This window comes from Indicator indicator, chromosome 1, assembly GCF_027791375.1.
Source record: "Indicator indicator isolate 239-I01 chromosome 1, UM_Iind_1.1, whole genome shotgun sequence".
Lineage (NCBI taxonomy): Eukaryota > Metazoa > Chordata > Aves > Piciformes > Indicatoridae > Indicator > Indicator indicator.
Genome location: NC_072010.1, coordinates 93,268,116 through 93,288,223, shown reverse-complemented (window position 1 = coordinate 93,288,223; position 20,108 = coordinate 93,268,116). Strand labels below are relative to the sequence as shown.

General features: G+C 38.1%; 1 protein-coding gene across 1 annotated transcript in view; it reads left to right on the top strand.

The window, feature by feature from the left end:
• The window catches only part of SPAG17 (sperm associated antigen 17), a 109,020-nt gene that overhangs the window by 44,876 nt on the left and 44,036 nt on the right, over window positions 1-20,108 (top strand). The window contains exons 13-23 of the mRNA XM_054388939.1: window positions 938-1,088; window positions 2,688-2,903; window positions 5,497-5,585; window positions 6,225-6,341; window positions 7,250-7,404; window positions 11,545-11,744; window positions 12,712-12,806; window positions 14,811-15,047; window positions 17,201-17,312; window positions 17,848-17,976; window positions 18,856-18,969. Of these exons, the coding sequence (XP_054244914.1) occupies window positions 938-1,088; window positions 2,688-2,903; window positions 5,497-5,585; window positions 6,225-6,341; window positions 7,250-7,404; window positions 11,545-11,744; window positions 12,712-12,806; window positions 14,811-15,047; window positions 17,201-17,312; window positions 17,848-17,976; window positions 18,856-18,969 (1,615 nt within the window). The remainder of the gene's footprint in view (window positions 1-937; window positions 1,089-2,687; window positions 2,904-5,496; window positions 5,586-6,224; window positions 6,342-7,249; window positions 7,405-11,544; window positions 11,745-12,711; window positions 12,807-14,810; window positions 15,048-17,200; window positions 17,313-17,847; window positions 17,977-18,855; window positions 18,970-20,108) is intronic.

Genomic DNA, 20,108 nt, shown 5'->3' with positions numbered 1-20,108 from the left:
AGAAACTGCAAGGTTTGGGATTATTGCAATGAAACAGTTTCCAGACTTTCAGCAGCAAATTAAAAAACAAAGCACATCACTTTGAATTTCTCTATTTTTCACAAAGCCAAGTTGTAGTTTTACTATTGAAAATACTGTGAAGATAATATAATTGATATTACAGTTCTAGATTTCACAGCTGAGGTCCATCTGTCTTAAGGAATTACAAATTGGTTGTGAAATACTTTGACAACCATTGATTAAAACAGCATTCAGAAACAAATCAAGCTTGACACATTGTAAGTATTCAAGCAGAAGACAGGAGTGATTAATCACTGAGAGAGATGGTCTTAGCAGACATATGCTTGATGTACTCGCTGAAGAGGAAGTTCAGGTTATAGCACAATGTTTGAAGAATAGATAGAGCAAAAGGTTTGAAAGGTATAATCCAAGAAAAAGGTATTGTAAATGTGTAATACTAAAAAGGGCAAAACTGAAAGATGTCAGGAAGTCTCAAAAGATTAGTCCTTGGATATGTAGTATGGATGGTACTGTCACAGACAGATCAATGAGTTTGCAGACTTCATTTCTGTGAGAAGTAGTATGGATTAGCTGAAAGACACATGGAAGGTACCTGCTGCTGCCTCTCTGAATAGATCAGTACACATTTCTGTACTCCATAATTTGAGTCTAGCTAGCACAGGCAAATAGGTTCTAACAAGTGTCTGTTGTTATGCTGATGGTTATTCTCTTCTATATTCCATTTTTTCTGCCTAAAATTTCTGACACCATGATTCAATAACACATTATGAGCACATGCTCAGAGTCTGTGTCTAACCAACTTAACCATGACACACATATTTTGCTATAAAAAGACTTCTTTATTCAGATATCATTCTTAGAATTTTCACTGGTATGAAATTTTACTTCACCTCTAGTGCTTGGGGTTTTATTCCAGGTCCAGGGTAACTTAAATCCAGAGAAGATTGAACATGAAATGATGGATAAACTGCCTCTTACAGAACTTATCCATTTCACTTGTCCTTCAGCTGAAAACAACTCTAAGCACTTGGCAAGAGCTCACGAGCTCAAGTATTATTGTACCAATGGTAAGCTGATTTTCTTTGTCATTGACATAACTTTCTTTCTTTAATTCTGGTTGATCGTCCTACTAAGTAGGAGGAATTTTGAGAGGCTTTTTCATCTCTCTAAAACCTTTGCAGAATTTCCCATACTACACAATTTCCCTACTATACAAGTTGGGGCTGACTTTAGACTTCAGTTTCATGGTTAATGGGCTAGGCTATATGAGTATTAAATATTGTATGACTGAAAACTGTAAGTTTGTTAGAACTCTTATTATATTCACAAACATAAGAAACACTAAATCTGAGGAAGGGAAAAAAAAGCCACTAACAGTGGTCAATATTGCTAGGACACACAAAGCGTTTTGGGAGACACAAACTGGATGTTTATTTACCAACACTGTTTTGGTGGAGGAGCATATATATCTTAGAAATTTTTTACTGGACAGTAAATGGTTTTCAGAATGTGTTCTATGTAAGCTGTTGGTGATAATAATGAAATGACTTCTATAATAGTTCCTTGATCAAACCAAGAATATGTTAATTTCTTCAACCATAATCACTTCTGCCGTTACTTTTTCTTGGACTGTGTGTTCCACCATGATGTATACTGTGAAACAGTCCCAAAGACTCTATTAATACCCTTAGGTAGTTTCAGAAGTTAGACTATTAAGAAATGTAAACTTCCAAATCCCTTTAGTTACATTTATGCTATCATGTAAAGCCCAGGATTTGAATGTACTTTCCTAGCTATTCAGTCCTGAAATCCTTTCTGCATTGTTTCTAGTTGTTGGCATGTTCATTTTGGACATTAAGCTATAAAGGTGTTCTGTATTGCTGTATCATTCCAGATAATGAGTACCAAATTTAGTGGTCTTCACTGGACCATACAAATACTGCCAAACTCTCCAACTGTTTACTTAGCCAGCAATGTCTTCACTTGCATCAAGAAGGTGATTGATTTGAACAGGAGATGAGATACCCAGCATTTTAAAGATGTGTGACATGTTTTGCTGTTTATCTCCCATAAAGAGAAAACGTTTCAAACTGAAGATACTCTTTGTGTGATTTGGGCACTAAACTACTGTCTTAAAATTCAGTCCTTCTCATGATTATCACCAAAACATATAACAATAAATAAGATTTGTTCTCGCCTTTGCACCTGGCTTGCTTCTAGGTAAATTATGTGTAAAATCTTATGCAAAGAGAAAAAAATGATAGTTGGTTAAGAAGCTATGGAGAATAAAGAAAGTTTGTGATAAGGAAGTCTTTTCATGAACTGAAAATAACTAGTTCTTAACTGGTTTGATAAAGTCTACTCACTATTTTTAAATCAACATCATTTATATAAAGGTAATGAGCCAAGAGGTATTCAGATGTGGGAAACACTTCATTTAAGATGGATGAACAGTTATGATGGATGAAATTAGTTTTGCAATTTGGAAGCATTGAACTTGGAATGCAGTGTAAAGTGTAGCTCACAGAATTTGATCCAGAACCATTAAGGAAATTGTTGTTGGCTTTTGCAGAGTTGCCAAGAACAATACATTTACATAGTCTTCTATTTATCTTCTGCTGGGCCATAAGGACATTTTCACTTAATGATTGTAATTCTTTTTATAGAACTTCTGAGTTGGGCTGAAGTAGAAAGAGCCTTCATAGTGTTTACTTTTGAAAGCCTGATGCTGACTGAGGTGAATGAGACTGCTTTCCTGGAGAGCTCTGGATCAATGGTGGGAGGTGATTCTGAAGTAGCTGATATCCCTTGGGATAATCCGGCCAGGTTTGCAAAACACCTGAGACAACTTTTCCCCAGTGGGAAATCTCCAAGAAGCTCTGGTAAAAACCTCTCTGTTTACATTACTCCTAAAGAATTTAAATCTACTGTTTATTCTGCCATATCTTTTGCTATTTCAGGGCTGTGATTTTTTTCATACTTGAACAGCTCACTGAATTTCAAGTATTGTAGAGTCTGTACATTGAGTATCTATGTAGGACTACTAGATAAAGACAAAAAACAGCTATATTGCATGACAACATTGACGGTTTATTTAAGCAACTCTTTAAAATGATAGCTGTAGAAAAGTGTTTACTAGATAACTGTTTTATTTATTATGACACCAAATATATCTGACAGACATAAAATACTGCTTAAATAGCTTCCTGAATATAGGTTCTTGTGTGTTACAGTGACAACAAGAACTTTACAAAGTCAGTAGCAACCACAGAGTGAAATCAAAATTTATGTACAAGGTTAATTCATTGATTATTAGTGAATCATAGAATTACAGAATGTTTTGGGTTGGACCTTAAAGGTCATGTAGTCCAATCACCCTGGAGTGAACAAAGAAATCTTTAACTGTATCACGTGAGTTTAGGAAGTAGAAAGTATATATAACTTACATATGAGAACTCAAGAAGACAACATAAAAAGGTAAAAATAAATACAAAAAGCTGTGCTATGCATTGTAATTATACATGTATGCTTTTTGCCCTGTAATTTTTTCTTTTTTCTGTACTTCATATGCAGTTTATGCAATTAGTATTTCTTCAGAAAGCTTCTATGTGACATTTTATCAATTTAGATAGAAGGATCAGAGATGCAGATCACTTCTAGACAATGTAGAGTGAATTTTCTGCAAGTTCTACATCTGCAGATTTGAACATAATGAAAATCTGTTGGTCTGGAACAGTGTTGGAGCAGTGTTGTTCAAGAAGCAACATTAAAAACAAGAGGTTATTTTTCTCTGATGTGAGAAAAAGGAAAATTAGATCAATTTATGCTGTTATACCTTTAGATTCATGATGTTTTCCATGCCTTCTCACTATAGATGCTTAGGCATCTTATATGGGATCTTTAGAAGGTCAGAGGAGACAAAATGACTCCTGCTTATCCACCTCTTCCAAATCTCAGTAGTCTTTGTTGGGTTTGTTTTACTTTTATGCTAGTAACATTGCTAAATACTGCAGTTGCAAACATAGCATCCAATATTCTTAAATGTTCTAAAGGCAATCAGTAAATAAGGAAGCAAAGCCTTCCTATCTGGAACTGAGCTGTTTATGAGACACTTACGAAAAAATACTTTCTGGAGTGTTTTATCCCTGGAAGAGTGTTTTTCACGTATGTATGAATTTTTATCAACTGTTAGTAACCTCTGCTCTAACTCTGGGCATAAATAACTCATAGAATCATAGAATCACTTTGGAAATGATGCTAGCACAGTGGTGACTGGAAGTACCATTTATTAGACCCCAGAAAAATCATGACTACTTTCAGAAGGGCAGACAAGAAACATCTAATCTGTGAAATGGATGTAGTTTTCTGTTCAGGCAGCCTACAACTACATCACTAGCAGCAGTTGAAACCAAGGACAGGAGCAAGAGTAGGATGCTTTCTAGTGCTGATGAAGAGCTAACACATCTAACAGAAGTTCTACTTTTTCCAACACTCCTCAGTTCAGTGAGAGCAATTCCATAGGGTTTTTGACATATACACTCCTTGTTGCAGGTTGTTTTCCTTCTTGGAAATATTCTCACCTCAGTTGTGAAAGGATTTGGATTCATAGAATCATAGAATTGTTTTGGTTGGAAAAGACTTTTAAGATCATAAGGTCCAGCCATTATCTAACTCTATCATGTCTGGTGCTAAACCATATCCCTCAACACCACATCTCTGCATCTTTGAAACAACTCCAGGGATTGGAATTCAACCATCTAACTGGGGAGTGTGTTCCAGTGTTTGAGACCATTTTCAGTGAAGAAGTTCCAATAGCCAACCTTAACCTCCCCTGGTGCAACTTAAGGCCATTTCCTCTTGTCATCCACCTCACTATAACCTCATTTCAGGTAGTTGTAAAGAGTGAGAATGAATCCCCTCAGCCTCCCTTCTTCCAGACTGAACAATCTCAGTTGCCACTCTTAACAATCTTAGATGCCACTCAAAAGACCTGTTCTCCAGACACTAAAATTAATTCTACTGAAAGGAAATATTTTTTTTAATTTTTGAGAATATTAAAGTTAGAAGTCCCTATGTTCATATCAGGTGTTCTTGATAGTTTCTGAAGAACAATTGGTCAGATCCTCAGGCAGAGAAACATTCTGTCATTACCTTATAGATTCCCATGGATTCAAGTTTAAAATTTGGCATTTTTCAAAAACATATGACTATATCAGAATAAGTGATTCTGCCTCTTCATGTATTGGTCTTGAAATACGGTCTAGCACTTGTTGTCCCTGGATTTGAAAGTGCTTTTTTTAGGAGAGAAGTGTAGCAGAGCTGATCATGTACTTATTGGGCTAGTTGTCAATAAAAGAAAGCTTCAACTTGATGGTAATCTGATCAGGGAGGCTAAGAAAATTGTATCACACCAATCTTAGTGCTTAGGGATAACGTTTCTGGAACGCTTCTTAAAATTCTGCTTTCAATTTCCAGGGCATACAGAAACAAATGGCAAAGATGGAAGAGAAGGTCTCGCTGATCCTGTTTGGAACAAAGAATTGCATCTCTCTACTTCTGATATGGCAAGTGTGAGGAAAGGAATAAGCAGTGCAGCATGTAACAACAGAAAATAACCATTCAGTGCTAGGATGTGTTACTGGGGCTTCTTTGCAATGCTGCATGCAGATGTTAGTTTTGTGGTGTTTGGCAAAAAGCACTGCAAGCACTATGAAGTTACTTTCTTTGAGTTCTAAGGTCTTGGTAAAGCTACTAATGACAATTCTTTACTGGTTTTACTGAATACCAGGGGTCAAATACTGGCTTGAGAGATTGAGAGAAATTGCCAGACTATGTCACATGAATAGACTGTGTAGTTTGGCACCTTCAGAAACACCTGCCTGACATAGAGTCTTGGATAAATACAGCAATTTTAAGATTACTCTATAGGCCATTTTTAAATATTCATAATTGCTTACAGAACACAAAAACATATAACCTAATAGTAAAAATATTTAGATTGTGTTTTCCTTAAAAAAAGCTAAGACAAAAAACCTTTGGGAGTAATTGTGGGCTTTATTAAATAGTCCCATACAGGTCTACACATGTGCAACATTATACTGTTAGCTGTGGGATGCTGTATATTAAGTCACAAGGTTACAGTTAATTTACACAACTGACACTGAAATGTTGATATTCATGGTTTTGTTTTGATGTATTTTGAGGTGAGTCTGGAAAATTATGGCTTAGGACTGAACTTAGAAGAAATTAAAAAGACACAGAGGCGTTGTTTGACAGATTGGAATTTTGTCGAGCATTTTCAACCACATGTTCTTCTTCAGGTAACTGTGAAGTGACAATCTTATACATAGAGTCATCTTTCAGAATGCTGTACAAAGAAGTCATAGCAGAATATAGGGTATTTCCTTGCTAGGCAGAATCATAGAATTGTTTTTGTTAGAAAAGGCCTTTAAGATCATTTAGTCCAGACATTATCTAACTCTTCCAAGACTGGTGTTAAACCATGTCCTGCAGCACCACATCTCTATGTTTTTGAAACACCTCGAGGGGTGGGAATTCAACCACATCTCTGGGAAGCTTGTCCCAGTCTTTGAGAACAATTTCAGTGAAGAAGTTTCTTCTAATAGCCAAGCTAAACCTCTCCTGGCACGACTTGAGGCTATTTGCTCTCATCCTATCACTTGTTAGTAGGGAGAAGGGACCAACACCTACCTAATTCCAACCTCCTTTCAGAGAATTGTAAAGAGCGAGGTCTTTCCTCAGCCTCCGTTTCTCCAGACTAAATAGCCCCAATTCCCTTATCTGCTTCTCAGAAGACCTCTTCTCCAGACCCTTCATCAGCTTCGTTGCCCTTCAGCACCTCAATGTCTGTATTGTAATGATGACCCCAAAACTGAACCCAGTATTCGAGGTGTGGCCTCACCAGTGCTGAGTAGAGTGGAGAAATTCACTTCCCTGGTCCTGGTGGTTACACTATTCCTTATAGAGGCCAGGATGTTGTTGTCCTCCTTTGCTACCTAGGCACACAGCTGGCTGATATTCAGCCAGCTGAATATGTTAAGATGTGACATGCAGTGTAAATACAAGATTGCTGGAATTCAAGTGTTTCACATACATCTTGTAGGGGAATGAAATTCTAAAGCACCTTTTGCTAAATCTGTGCTCTCTAGCATCTGTGCGTATACTGATGTCTACAGGGAGGATGCACCTTTATTTCTTTCCTTTCCAGGTTCTTCATACTGCATCCCAAGAATACAGATGTATCGATTCCTTTTATTATGCTCAAGATAATTCTCTGCTAATGGTTCTTCACAATCCTAGGAATCAGTATCATTTGTGCCAACAGACTTGGGATACTGCATTGCACTCCAATGTTGGATTCAGGTAATGATTTTATCATTGTCATGGATTGAGTTGAATCTGCTGCTGTTATTCATACCATGCTGCAGTCATGCCAGCTTCAAAAATGGAAGTATTGGCTGGAGCAAAGTATTACAAAGCATGAAGTTCAGATTGCAACATGGGAGGTTTCCTATTCCAGTTGCTGCTTCTGGGTTCCAGGTTCTTGGGTGTTGGTCTTTTTCCACTGGGATGGCAGCGGGACAAGAAGGGATGGGGGAGTAATTTTCTGGCTTTGGATTTTGGCTTGCTTGCTTCTGCTAGCTGCAGCTTTGCACCATGCTTTCTCTGCAAATAGGCTAAGGTAATTATGCTCAGTAAACTCTATTCTTATCTCACTTTTTTGTGTCTCAATCCTGAGTTTTTCTGTGTTACTTTTTCCCTCACTTCTGTGTTGGGAGAACAGAAATAGGCAGGTTAATCCACTGGTTTGGTCTGACCTGTTTTGTTTTGATTTAAACCATTACAGTCATTCATGTGTCACTCAGTCGTTTTCAATTACAGCCTGTATGTCTGTGCTTGGGACAATGCTGTGAAATTAAAAGCTCCAAAACTTTTAAATTAAATGTTTCAAAAAGCACTGGATTGTGGCCAAGAGGTCAAGGGAGGTTGTCCTTCTCCTCTACTATGCACTAATGAGGCCTCATCTGGAATACTATGTCCAATTCTGGGTCCCCCAGTTCAAGAAGGATAAGAAACTACTGGAGAGAGTCCAGTAGAGAGTCACAAAGATTATTAGGGGACTAGAGCATCTACCTTATGAGGAAAGGCTAAGAGAGCCAGGGCACTTTAGCCTGGAGGAGGCTGACAGAGGGTCTCATTAATGCTTATCTATATCTAAAGGGTGAGTGGCCAGAGGCTGGAGCCAGCACCTTTTCAATGGTGTTCAGTGACAGGACAAGAGGCAGTGGGCACAAACTGGAACACAGGAGGTTCCACCTAAACATTAGGAAAAAATTCCTCCCTTTGAGGGTGACAGAGCACTGAAACAGGCTGCCCAAAGAGATTGTGAAGTCTCTGTCTCTGGAGGCATTCCAAATCCACCTGGATGTGTTCCTGTGTGATCCTGTCTAGCAGGGGGGTTGGACTAGATGATCTTCAGAGGTTCCTTCCAACCCCTACCATTCTGTGATTTTGTGAATAGATATCACAATGTAACACATCTGTGAGAAAGCAAATCATACAGGTGGAAAAGTGTTGTATCAGAAGAACTCCGCTGAGAGAAAGCTTTTCTGATCAAGGAGACCCATGCAGTAAGTGTATGTGACCCCTTATCACAAGCCATAAACTGTCTGTGATGCACACCTACATGCCAAGTCATATGAGGAATAAACACATGAAGGAAATTATGTTGAAGAGACTTTGGGTAAGGGAGGTTGAAAATTCTGTCTAAGAACATAATCATGATGTTTTTCAACTGTGTATACATAAGTCATGTAAGTGTCACTGAGAAAATTTTTCACTAAAAGGCCTTTATTAGAAATTTTTTTTCCACAGAAAATAAAGCACTTTCTTTGGTAGGTGCATTATAATTCATTTGTTGAGGACGGAGTAGTATCTATATGCTTCCTCCTTATTATTCTTCCACATACTCTGGAAATATAGCTTAAACGTTAAAGATAGCTTCTGCCTGGGACATGCCATCTTTGTTCCGTGACACTTCATCAGGTTCAAAGCAGGAAGGAGTTCCTAGAGAAAGTGGAATAAAAGTTAACAAGAAGTTTTGTCATTCCTTGTTTCATCCAAATATGTTACTGTTATGTATGCTGCTTAGCATCTTTGAAGAGCTATGGGCTCTCATTTGACTCTGTTAGGTGGTGTCACATTAAGGTCAAGACCACAATGTTTGCTGTCTCAGAGCCCAGGAGTCTTGCTGGAACTATTTGGCAAAATAAACATTTGCCTCCATTTTTCAGTGCCTCAATAAGGACTTGCTCTCACACAGCCCAGAAAGTTAAAACAATCAAATGGTTTAATTGTTCAAAGTGACAGATGCAGCAGATTTAATATTGCTGGTGATAAATGCACTGACTACAAGACGGTCTCAGGTTAATAAATCCTGGGTAACATTTGACACAGTCAGTGGTGCAAACCTTTGCAGTGGCTCTAACAGAAATGCAGCAAAAGTTCAGCCATGTATTGAAGGCACAATTCTCTCCAAGTGTTCTTGTCTTGGGTGGAGGCAAAGGAGCACAGACTGTCAACTGTCCTTGTCTCTTGTCTTCTTCCCCAGTCTCATCTGCTGGTGTTGGCCTATGCTGCACCTCACCTTGCTGACCCTGGTACCAGGGCCAACAGCATACACACTCCCTCATGCCAGAGATGTCCCTCATTGATTTTATAGCCCAGCCCAGGTTGTCCTTGCCCGTTAGGTGATGTTTTGCATGATTTGGGAGGAAAGTTGAGTAACATAGTCATGTAAGTTTAGCTTGTACTTGGTTTTCCTCATTTGCATATTGAGAAGTAGTGCTACTAGTTTTTACATTTGTATGAAATATCTGGCTCCTGAAGAATTCAGTAACAATTTATTGATCTTCCTTTTATTAGAATTACTGTAATTCTAATTTGGGGGATGTTTTTTAAGAGCCACACTTGCACCACAGGAGAGTTACAAAGACACAACAGATGACTGCTCCTCTTTGTTAGGAACTCTTTACCTGTGTTTACTTCCTACTTCTGTATTATGACATCTTATAGGCTACAGATCCACTTAGTAGGATTGTTCCATAGTTGCTGTCTGGAATACACTTCTATTACCTGCTAATCAGCTGGTTACAGTGGGCCCTGTTACAGCAAATTCTCATGCAAGGGGGAAATTAAATTTCTTATATTGCAGCAGGTTTTGCACCTGCAGATCCCAGTTACTCTTCCTTCTCTACAGATATCAGGTCTTGTGATTCATGTAGAACAGTCAAAAATTCAGGAATTGTGTTGTTCGAAGGGTGGGCAGCAGGAGACTCTGTGTGAAATCCAATGGATGCTACTGGTCCAAAGGCATGGGCCTTCAGTGATTCATGTGTATAAAACATTTCGACTGTAGTTAGGGTAAAGGGCCACTCTGTCAGAAAGCTCACTTATTTCAGATGTTATCAAAACTCTTCTTTTGCTCAAAGTTAATCTTAATGACATTTGTGTACTGTTTCATAATAAATGCATGACACAAGTTACTGGAAAAGATTAATCCTTTCTGAGAAATGATTCTGAGTCAGACATTGGCAGTAGTGACATCAGAATACATATTAATAGAACATGTATTTTTGACTTTGAATGACTGTTTCATTGCGCTAAAATATTTTCCACATGAATAATCACTTTTTGTATATATAATGTATATTCCTCTTCAAGTTATTCCAGTACTGGCAGCTCTAGGTTCCAGCCTGGTTTTGCCTTTTGTTTTCAGCACCTTTGTTTTTATAGCCTGTACACTTTTCTTCAGATACAAGCAAAGTAATCTTGTCCTTACTGAATATGCAATCAACAGTTTCTCCACACAAGTTTTCTAAGAGCAGGCTCCCCAAACATTTTAGGAGCTGGGATAGACTCGAGTATCTTTTAGTTGTGCATAAACTATAGATAGCCCCAGTCTGTGTAGATAGCCTACGTATTCTCTTTCTTGAACAAACAACTTTATACTGCAGTAAGAGCTTTAAAACAGCCACCTCCATGTTCACAAGCAGAAGCTGTAATGCATACACAGCTTTTGAATATCATGGAATCGTAGAATAATTTCTGTTGAAAATTACCTTTAAGATCATGAAATCCAACCATTATCTAACTCTACCAAGTCTGGTGCTAAACCATGTCCCTGAGCACCACATTCCTGCATCTTTTAAACACCTCCAGTGATGACGAGGTTAGGCATTCTTTGGAAGAAAAGTTTCTAATATCTCTTTGCAGAAAGAATAACCAAAATATCAAATTTATGGTATATTAAGTGAATACCAGACAGGGAAAAATACCAGCTCCTTTGAAACCTGAGTGAAACCCTGTCAAAGGCAAGCTTTCTTTCAAAAGTTGTAGAACAACATATGTATAAAAAAGTGAGAAGCCAAGAGATCTTGTTTGGCCTAAAATCGTATTAGTAAAAACTGTGTTATGGTAAATTGAGAATGTTTTGCTCTTTAGGAACTATCTTGAGATGGTGGCCAACTCAGTTGAAGACTGGGTGAAAGAGGAAGAAATCAAATACCAGGAAGAAAAGATGGCTAAGGAGCTAGAATCTGTTAAATTGGGAAAAGCCACAGCAGAAGGACCTTTACAATTGTCTGCAGGTACTGGCAAAAAACCTGACTTCCCTAAGAAAGCCAAAACTGAGTATATTTTTTGTTACTATATCATAGAAAATTCATTTTTTATGGTGAGTGCTGAGACCCAAAGTTGTTCAGGGCAGAATTGCTTGTATTTTAACATATTCCATATTTTATCATTGGTTTGTCATGTTGTGAGATGAGTTAAATACATATATGGAAATATTTGGCATCATCCTCTGTTCTGAAAACAGAGAGCTTTAATGTCAATTTACATTTACAGTAGCTGTGTTTAATGGAATTACTTAAGGACTGCATAGAGAATCTTTGTTTAGGTGATTGAACATATGAAGAGATGAGCAGTAGTGAAAAATGGAAATACAGATCAGGAAAAATCCTTCTTAAAAAAGGGCAGGATGAAAGCTGAAAGTCAGGATCTGTGGACTAGAAGCTAAAACTGGAAACTGGAGCTGAACAGACTGTAGAGCAAACTTTAATTACAAGCAACATTCTGGGTAGTGAGAATTGTAAGCAGTTCATACAGTAGCAGCTGAGCAAGCAGCAAAACCTGAAAATCCTATCTGACAAAGGGGAACTTTTGTCCAAATTGTCTGTTTGTGTATTTAAGTGATATTAACAATGATTTGCTGATACTTAGCCTTTGCTTTGTTCCACCACCTTTGAGACTGCACTTAGAAACCTTCTGGTACTAGCAGTTAGCATTTGCAAATGTAGGAATTTTATTTCCCAACCCAATTAACACATGTGATTATACGTTAGTAACCAAAATGATGGTTAGAACTTCTAAATCATACTTTGCACTTATCTAGCCATCACAGGAGCTAGATAGAATCTTGCCCATATGGTCTTCTTGACAGATATGACTCATAAAGAATTTAGGGGACTTCAATTTCATTGGCATTAATACACAGTGATTACTTAGAAGTTTCTGTCAGTGTACTTTTATTTATCTTTTATAGAATCATAGAATCAGTCATTTTCCTTGTATTTATGACATCATTTATTTCCCTTTCATTTCGCAAAGGCAACACATCAGGACCTGAAACCATAACAGAGACCATTCCAGAATCTCAGTCTGACAGTGAAAAGAAACCTTTTATCAGAGAAAGTTCTCTAAAGGTAAGGCAAAAATATGTATGTTTCTGAAATGGGCTAAATAACACTGCTTTCCCACAAAGATAGGTCTTCATCTTTACATATGCTTGACTCAGTCCTCTTAGTTTTATTGCTTTTGAATGTTTCTTGTATTTTTTATTTCTTGGTTCCTTTAATTTAATCTTTATTGGTTCAGTTATATTCTTAAGGGAGGACAGTGGATAAAATTGCAGTGGATAATATCTCTCATTGTATAATACTTCTCATTGGAGTTTTCTGGTTACAAAGTTATGAAAATATAAGATCCAGATTCATGGAAATACTTACATACCCATCTCCTACTTTCTCTATCTCTTTGAAATTAAGGAGTGTAAATATGGTACCTCAGAGTTCCCTTATGACAGAGAATCCCATTTTAGGGATGTAGATTAGACGATGGTCATGCATTACACATGAGTCGTGGTGCCATTCAACATGACCTGGACAGGGCAAAGAGTTGGGTGGGTAGAAACCTCATGAAATTCAACAAGGGCAAGCGTAGAGTCCTGCAACTGGGGAGGATTAACTCCCTCCACCAGTAAAGGTTGGGCAATGACTTGCTGGAGAGCAGATCTGGTGAAAACGACCTGGGAGTGCTGGTGGATAGCAGGCTGACCATGCCAACCAATGGCATTCTGGGATGCATTCAGAAGAATGTGGTCACCAGGTCGAGGAATGTTCTCCCTCCCCTCTACTCTGTGTTGCTGAGGCATCATCTGGAACATTGCATCCAGTTTTGTGCTCCACAGTTCAAGGACAAGGAACTACTGGAGAGAGCCCAGAGGAGAGCCACAAAGATGATGAGGGGACTGGAACATCTGCCTTATGAGGAAAGGCTGAGAGAACTGGGGCTGTTTTGCCTGGGGAAGACCAAAGAGAAATCTGAATTCATTCTTATCAAAATCTAAAGGTTGAGCATCAGAAGGATGGAGCCAGACTCTTCTCCGTGGTATCTAGTGACAGGAAAGGGGCAATGGACACAAACCGGAACACAGAAGGTTCCACATAAACAGCAAGAAGAAATTCTTCCCTTTTAGAGTGGCAGAGCACTGGAACAGGCTGCCAAGACATGTTATGGAGTTTGTGTCTCTGGAAGCATTCCAAATCCACCTGGATGAGTTCCTGTGCAGTTTACCCTAAGTGACCCTGCTCTACCTGGGGGTTGGGCTAGATGGTCTTCAGAGGTCCTTTTCAACACCTACCATTTTGTGATTATGTAACTGACTTGCACATCATAACATTGTGTCTGAGCTAGGAATTAAGCACATATTTTTTAAGCCAGCATCATCACTCCATTAACCTACACAAATCTTTTGACTCCTCGTAAACAGTATGTATCATCCTCAACTCTGCTTATGGAAGGTTGAATGTGAAATTGTGTTAAGCAATTTCTGAGTACTCAACTTGAGCTGGCATGGCTTAAGTTAGGCTGATGGCAAACTTTTCCCTGGGAATGCATTTCTTCCACAGAAATTCTTGTTCTATTGGATACTTGGAATATGAAATTTTACAAAGCCCTAAATACTCTGGAAAATCTCAGATGTCTTCCTGAAACAAATTGATAATTTTGTCATTGAGACCTCATTCCTCTTTCTGCAAGAGAGTAAAATCATTTTATATCACAGTTGCATTTCAGGAATAAACTAACACCAGTGATGCATTTTGATTTGGTGATAAGTATTGTGTATAAGTGCACAACAGCATGATTATTTTATGATTGAATGTGTCATCAAATATGTCTCCTGTGGCCAAGAATGACTGATCATGGGGATTGAATGAGTCAGTGATTTTGTGCAAAACAAATATTGTAATAATGTAAGTATTCTGCAATATTGTAAAGCTGTAGGCACTTTTGGAAAATGTGTCTTAGAGTGACCTAGAGCATTGGTTCCATTGAAATTTGCTTGTACTGTTTTCAACCTGCACTCATGAAATATCTTGTAATACAAAGAAAACCACAGTCTTTTGAATTCCTAACATTTAATGTAGGCTTGGAAAGAGGAGCAGGACCGATTACTAAAGGAAGAACAACTTAAGGAAGAGAAAAAAGGCAAAAAAGAGAATTTGGAAGGTAAAAAGAAAAAACGGGAGATGATAGTACATGAAGAAAGTAAAGATCCCAACAAGAAACCTTTTGAAGAGAGGTTTAAAGATGAGCCAGCAAAAGCCCCTGAACTTGAGGAGGATCCCAGCATACCAGAGCCACAGTCTGAGAAAGTTTATAAGGTAGGTAGTTGTGTTGTTGTACCATGGTAGGAAAGTGCAAGCCCAGAGCAGCTCGTAGAGGGGAGCTCCTCTCCTTGCCCCTGTGTCCCTCTGCCTCTGTGGTTGCACTTGCTCTGTGCCATGTTTCCAAAATTGCACTGCCCAACTCTACTCTGGGAGAGGAGAGTAGATCTGGGGGGATCGTAGGTGTGTCCAGGGCTGGGTGTTTTGGTACTGTTGTTCCAGCAACAGCGTAGTCTCCAATGCCCTTGTGTGTTTCTGTCCCAGTCTTGGGCTTTCAGGCTTCTGTGGCACAGCCCAGGCTAGAGATGTGGGATGAAAGATTGGAGTCCTTGAGGTCCCTTCCAACCTGTGTGATTCCATGATGTATGTGTAGAGTCAAGATTACAGCAAAACTACTATCCATTGTGAAATTGGAGTTCAGGGCAAATTAGGCCTAACTAGGTCTTGTATAACTCTACCACTTTAGCAGCAGATCCTTTCCTAAAAGTTTGGGAAAAAAGTTTCTGTTTAAGAGTATTCTACATGAAACTATTTAATTAACTTGAATAGTGCATATGAGATGAACACAAATGTAAGTTGATCATGTTTTTGTGCCCATGGAAAGTATATTTATGGATTAATTTTGCCTAAAAATGGGATTTTCATGGGAGAGAGGGGGAAAGAGGAACATAAAAACCTGATCCATCTCTCAGTGCTAGACCTAACTGAAGTTTGGCTGTCCACATTGAAAATCAAGTAAAAGGAATTCACTCTTTTTTCCATTTTCTTTTTCAACAATCATGTTCTTGTTTGCCCTAATACAAACTCTTCTGCCTGTTCTGTTAACAGAGGAGCATTTCTTGCAGAGGGTACTCTCCATTGGTTTTGTCCAAACAGTATTTAGGCAATTTGCACTGCTTTGTATTTGCAGAGTCTAAGCCTTGCATCCAATGTTTCCCTGAGTTAATATATTTTATTCTAAACTTGCTTGAGTACACACTTCAAACTCAGAAACATATAGCATTTAATTCTGAACTTACTTGAGTACACTCACCTATTTTTTGTCAGTTTGTGGCTCTTTGGAAGGCACAGCAATCTAAGAATTACATTTACAGTGTTTGAATTCTAAAATCTAGAATGTGGAAAGCTGAATTTTCCTCTGCCATTTATCTGATCCCATGGGATTATACTTTGTCTCTTTGTACTTTTTCCAGAATTTTTCTTTCACTCCCTTGTATGTTAAGCCACCATCTACTTGCTATTCTTCAGTTTCCATAATGGCTCCATATCTCTGAAGAGCCAGATTCTGCTGTCATGGCCAGGTGTCCTGAGCTGGCAGGGGAGATCATACTAAAATTAAAAAATTCCCTTGGATTAAATTAAAGCAAACCAACACCAAATGGCTGATGAGTTGGATTTGTTAGAGCCAGTGAAAACTCTCAGTAATGGACTGGAGCAGTGGGAAAATGGGAAGAAAAAGGAGAGGGAAAAGAGTTAAGATGTCAGCGAAAAAGAAAGGTATAACCACTCCTTGGATCCGGTGACGTTTCCAACAGTCATGGGCCAAGTTCTTGGTGGCAGGTGTACATCCCAGCAGGGTCTTCTGTGATAGATGAAACGTGGACCCTGGAAGTTGTGGTCCTTTTATGTCCTGCTGGAATGGGGGGGAGGAATCATCAGGGGTGGTCTTCCAAATCACAAAGAGGTGCACAGAGAGGTGAGCACTCCAGTGCAATGTCTTCAATTGGCCTTTCTGTGGTGCTGTTGTAGTGGTTTTAAAATAAGGAAAGAAGGAATTTGTGAAGCAGAAATTACCTCTTCTCATTGTTATGCCGTTCTGCCAGGCCAACAGCTCTCCTGGAGGCGTATGAAGGGCTGTCAAAGCCATCACCCAGTCTACTCAGACCAGGTCACCCTTTGTTTTGAGAAAATAAAGTCGTTGGGCTCTCACCTCTGCTCTCACATGTAACAAGTTACTTCACTTAGTAACTGAGAAATTATCCAGATATTATAATACCATGTTACATATATACTGAAGTGGCTTTTACATAAGTTATATATCTAAGCAAAAAAAAAAAGTTGACCAGAACAGTGATGTTTGTCCTTCATTTATCTCTTTCATGGCTTCTGCCTTTTCTCATTTATGCATAATTTAAAACTTGGTTTTCCAGTTTCTTGGCTACAATATGGGGGAGAATCTCATTAAAGTGTCAGGAACCGATCAATATCTTTTCCCATCTGATGGAGGACAGATTCAAGTAGAGAAGATAGAGTTTGTAAAAGGTGATTATTTAATTATGCTTTGCTTTGCTAACTGATGGCATTGTTTCTTAATCTATAAATGTTTTTCATGTCTCATAGTAGAAAATAAATTAAGGACACTGTGAGAGTACCATGTAATTCCATATTAGCCTCTATAACTACTAATGTTTACGTTTTATGTAGTATGTTAACAATTCATAGATAAATAAGAGTACAAAAAGGTAGAAGTGGATAAAAGCCATTTCATATTTATCCATTTAATGGCAACCAACGGTATTTCAAGAGTGCATGTTCCTGTATTTTGTGCCATCAAATGCAAATATCTAAGCAACAGGATTATTCTATGGCCTCTCAGATGTAATTGTCTGGAAATTTTTCAATATTTATTCTAAATTCAGCTAAACTGAGCTTAATTTTGTGTTCTTACTACTAAGCAGTTCTGTCCACTTCTTAGCAATTTTTTTCTGTGCTTTATAGTTGCAGGTGCAGATGTTTTTGGATATGGGGCAGTTCTGAAATCTGATGGCAGCAATAATAGTATTGTGTTGCTTTGCAGGTTTAACCTTGGTAAAGGTGAAAGTGGCAAAAGACCACCACAATTTCTTCATTCATATCACAGACCCCAAGGAAAACCTCAAAGAAATTGATGTGCAAGAAATCAGTGAAGAACAGAAAACTGAATCAGGTTAGTGGATGATACCACTGATATAAAAAGTAACCATTTGACATTTATAATTGGATGCCAACCTTATAAACTAATAGAAAATAACTTTGTACTAGTTGTAGAGAGTAAATAAGATCAGTGTTCTGTAAACAGAAGTAAAAATCCAGTTGGCTGTCTTAAGCATTATGATCTTAGCAAGATGTAGAAACACCATACAGGTCAGCAGATGCACACCAGTCTCTCACAAGGAAATCAATGGAATGAGTCACCGTTCCTTACAAAAAGATCTAATGTGTCCTGGGAATGCCAAAGAAGATGCAAACTGAATCATGTCCATTAAGACTAGAATAAATATCTGCCCTTGAAAGGGAAGATTTCCCCTTTGAACTGGGCTTTCTTTTGTTGGTCAGATGACCACAGTGCCTCTTCAAGACATTTGCTGTGGAAACTGATCTTTCTGCAGTTCAGCAGTTTCTACTGCTGGATGTCGTGTTGCCATTGAATGAGTAGTTTAGCACTCTTGTCAGCCAAGTAGGGAACAGAAATAAGGATCCTTGACTCCAGATTTAGGTTCTTTTGCTGTTTTAGTTCACAAAGACTTTTCAGTGGTTGTGGTTATTAAACCCATATTTGCACACTTAGCTAATTAGAATGCAATTTCTAGCTGAAAAATCAGATACGTTACACAAAACTGACTATTATATAATACTCTATGAATGGAATGGTAAAGTTCTCCCCATCCTATATTCATCTATTTTACAGGTTAGTCATCCACATTGAGGTACCACTGTTCATACCAGTCATTGTGTTGCATGTTGGGTGGTTCTGGTATGTGTTGCTATCTTTAAAATTCATTCTGATTTTTGTTTGTTTGGGGGTTTTGTTTGTTTGTTTTTAAAGGAAAATTAAAAAATCAGAAGAAAGCCGTGAGCAAGTTTGGATCTTTTTCAGCCACCTTGGAAAATGGAATCCAGCTGTCACTGAGCTATTATGGACCTACAGGGAAGACAGAAGGTAAAGTAAGCAAATAGAAGATGATATTTGAGAACCATAGGGGGAATTTTTTTTTCCCTTCATACACTTCTTAACCCAATAATTTGTTGGATGCAATTCTTGCCTTTCTCAGCAGCTGTTACTACATGGTGGGGAATTTTCAGCAAGGCTCAAGATGAGATTACATTGTTAAGAATACTCTGTGATTTCAGTTTCAGAATGGAGGGAGGTCTCCATGTTTTTTACTTAGTATGAAAACAGAGTAGTGCAAGGAGAAACTTGCAAGTATTGTTATTAAGTAGCCCAGCAAAAATCAGCTAATTAATTTGCGGCAAAGAAAATGTGATTTGCTGGAAAGTCTCCTTGGTTTTCGAAGAAATAATATTTTTATATACTTAGGTGATTACAAAACATTTGTGTTAGGAGTTGAACTTTAAGTTACAGTTATGCAGACTTATTGAAAGATTTCTCCATGCCTGTCGGTAAACACATTCACCAACTGGAAGCAATTGCTTCATAAAACCACAGTGGAAATAGTGTCTGCTTTTACCAAGAGCTTTTTGTTTCCATTGCATTTGAAAAGCCACTGAAACCATCATATAGATGGAAGTAAAACCATCTTCTGATAAAAAAAAAAATCTCAGCATTTTTCAGTTCTTAAAATATAAAACATTTAATTGAATGCATCTTTGTGTGGACTGTGGTAAAACCATTCAACTGTTTTCTCAGTTATAATTATTCAATACTTTTTACAAATTAATTGTTAAAAAAAGGACTTTTTAAACATGGGCCTAGAGAGCATGCATAATGTAGTGGACTGTGAAAACTTGTATTTTGGCATAAAAGAGAGGCATGTCTACGTAAACACCCATGTGTCAGCTGTGATGTTCAGACTTTTTCACATCTACCATAATCATCCTATTGTACACTACAATAATCCTTGCCACACTGAGTGACACTGCTGACTGGTGTTCTTTGATTGTTTGCAGTTTTTCTAAAATCACTTCCTTATGCCCAATTCCCCTTGTGAGTGTTCGTATTGTATGTGCTCAGAAAAATCCTCACCAGAAATATTATGGTTTAGGTTGTTGTCATAAGCCATCCATCCCTGATGTAGAACAGTGTAATTGTGTAGCACAAGGGCTAAACTCCCTGCTCCC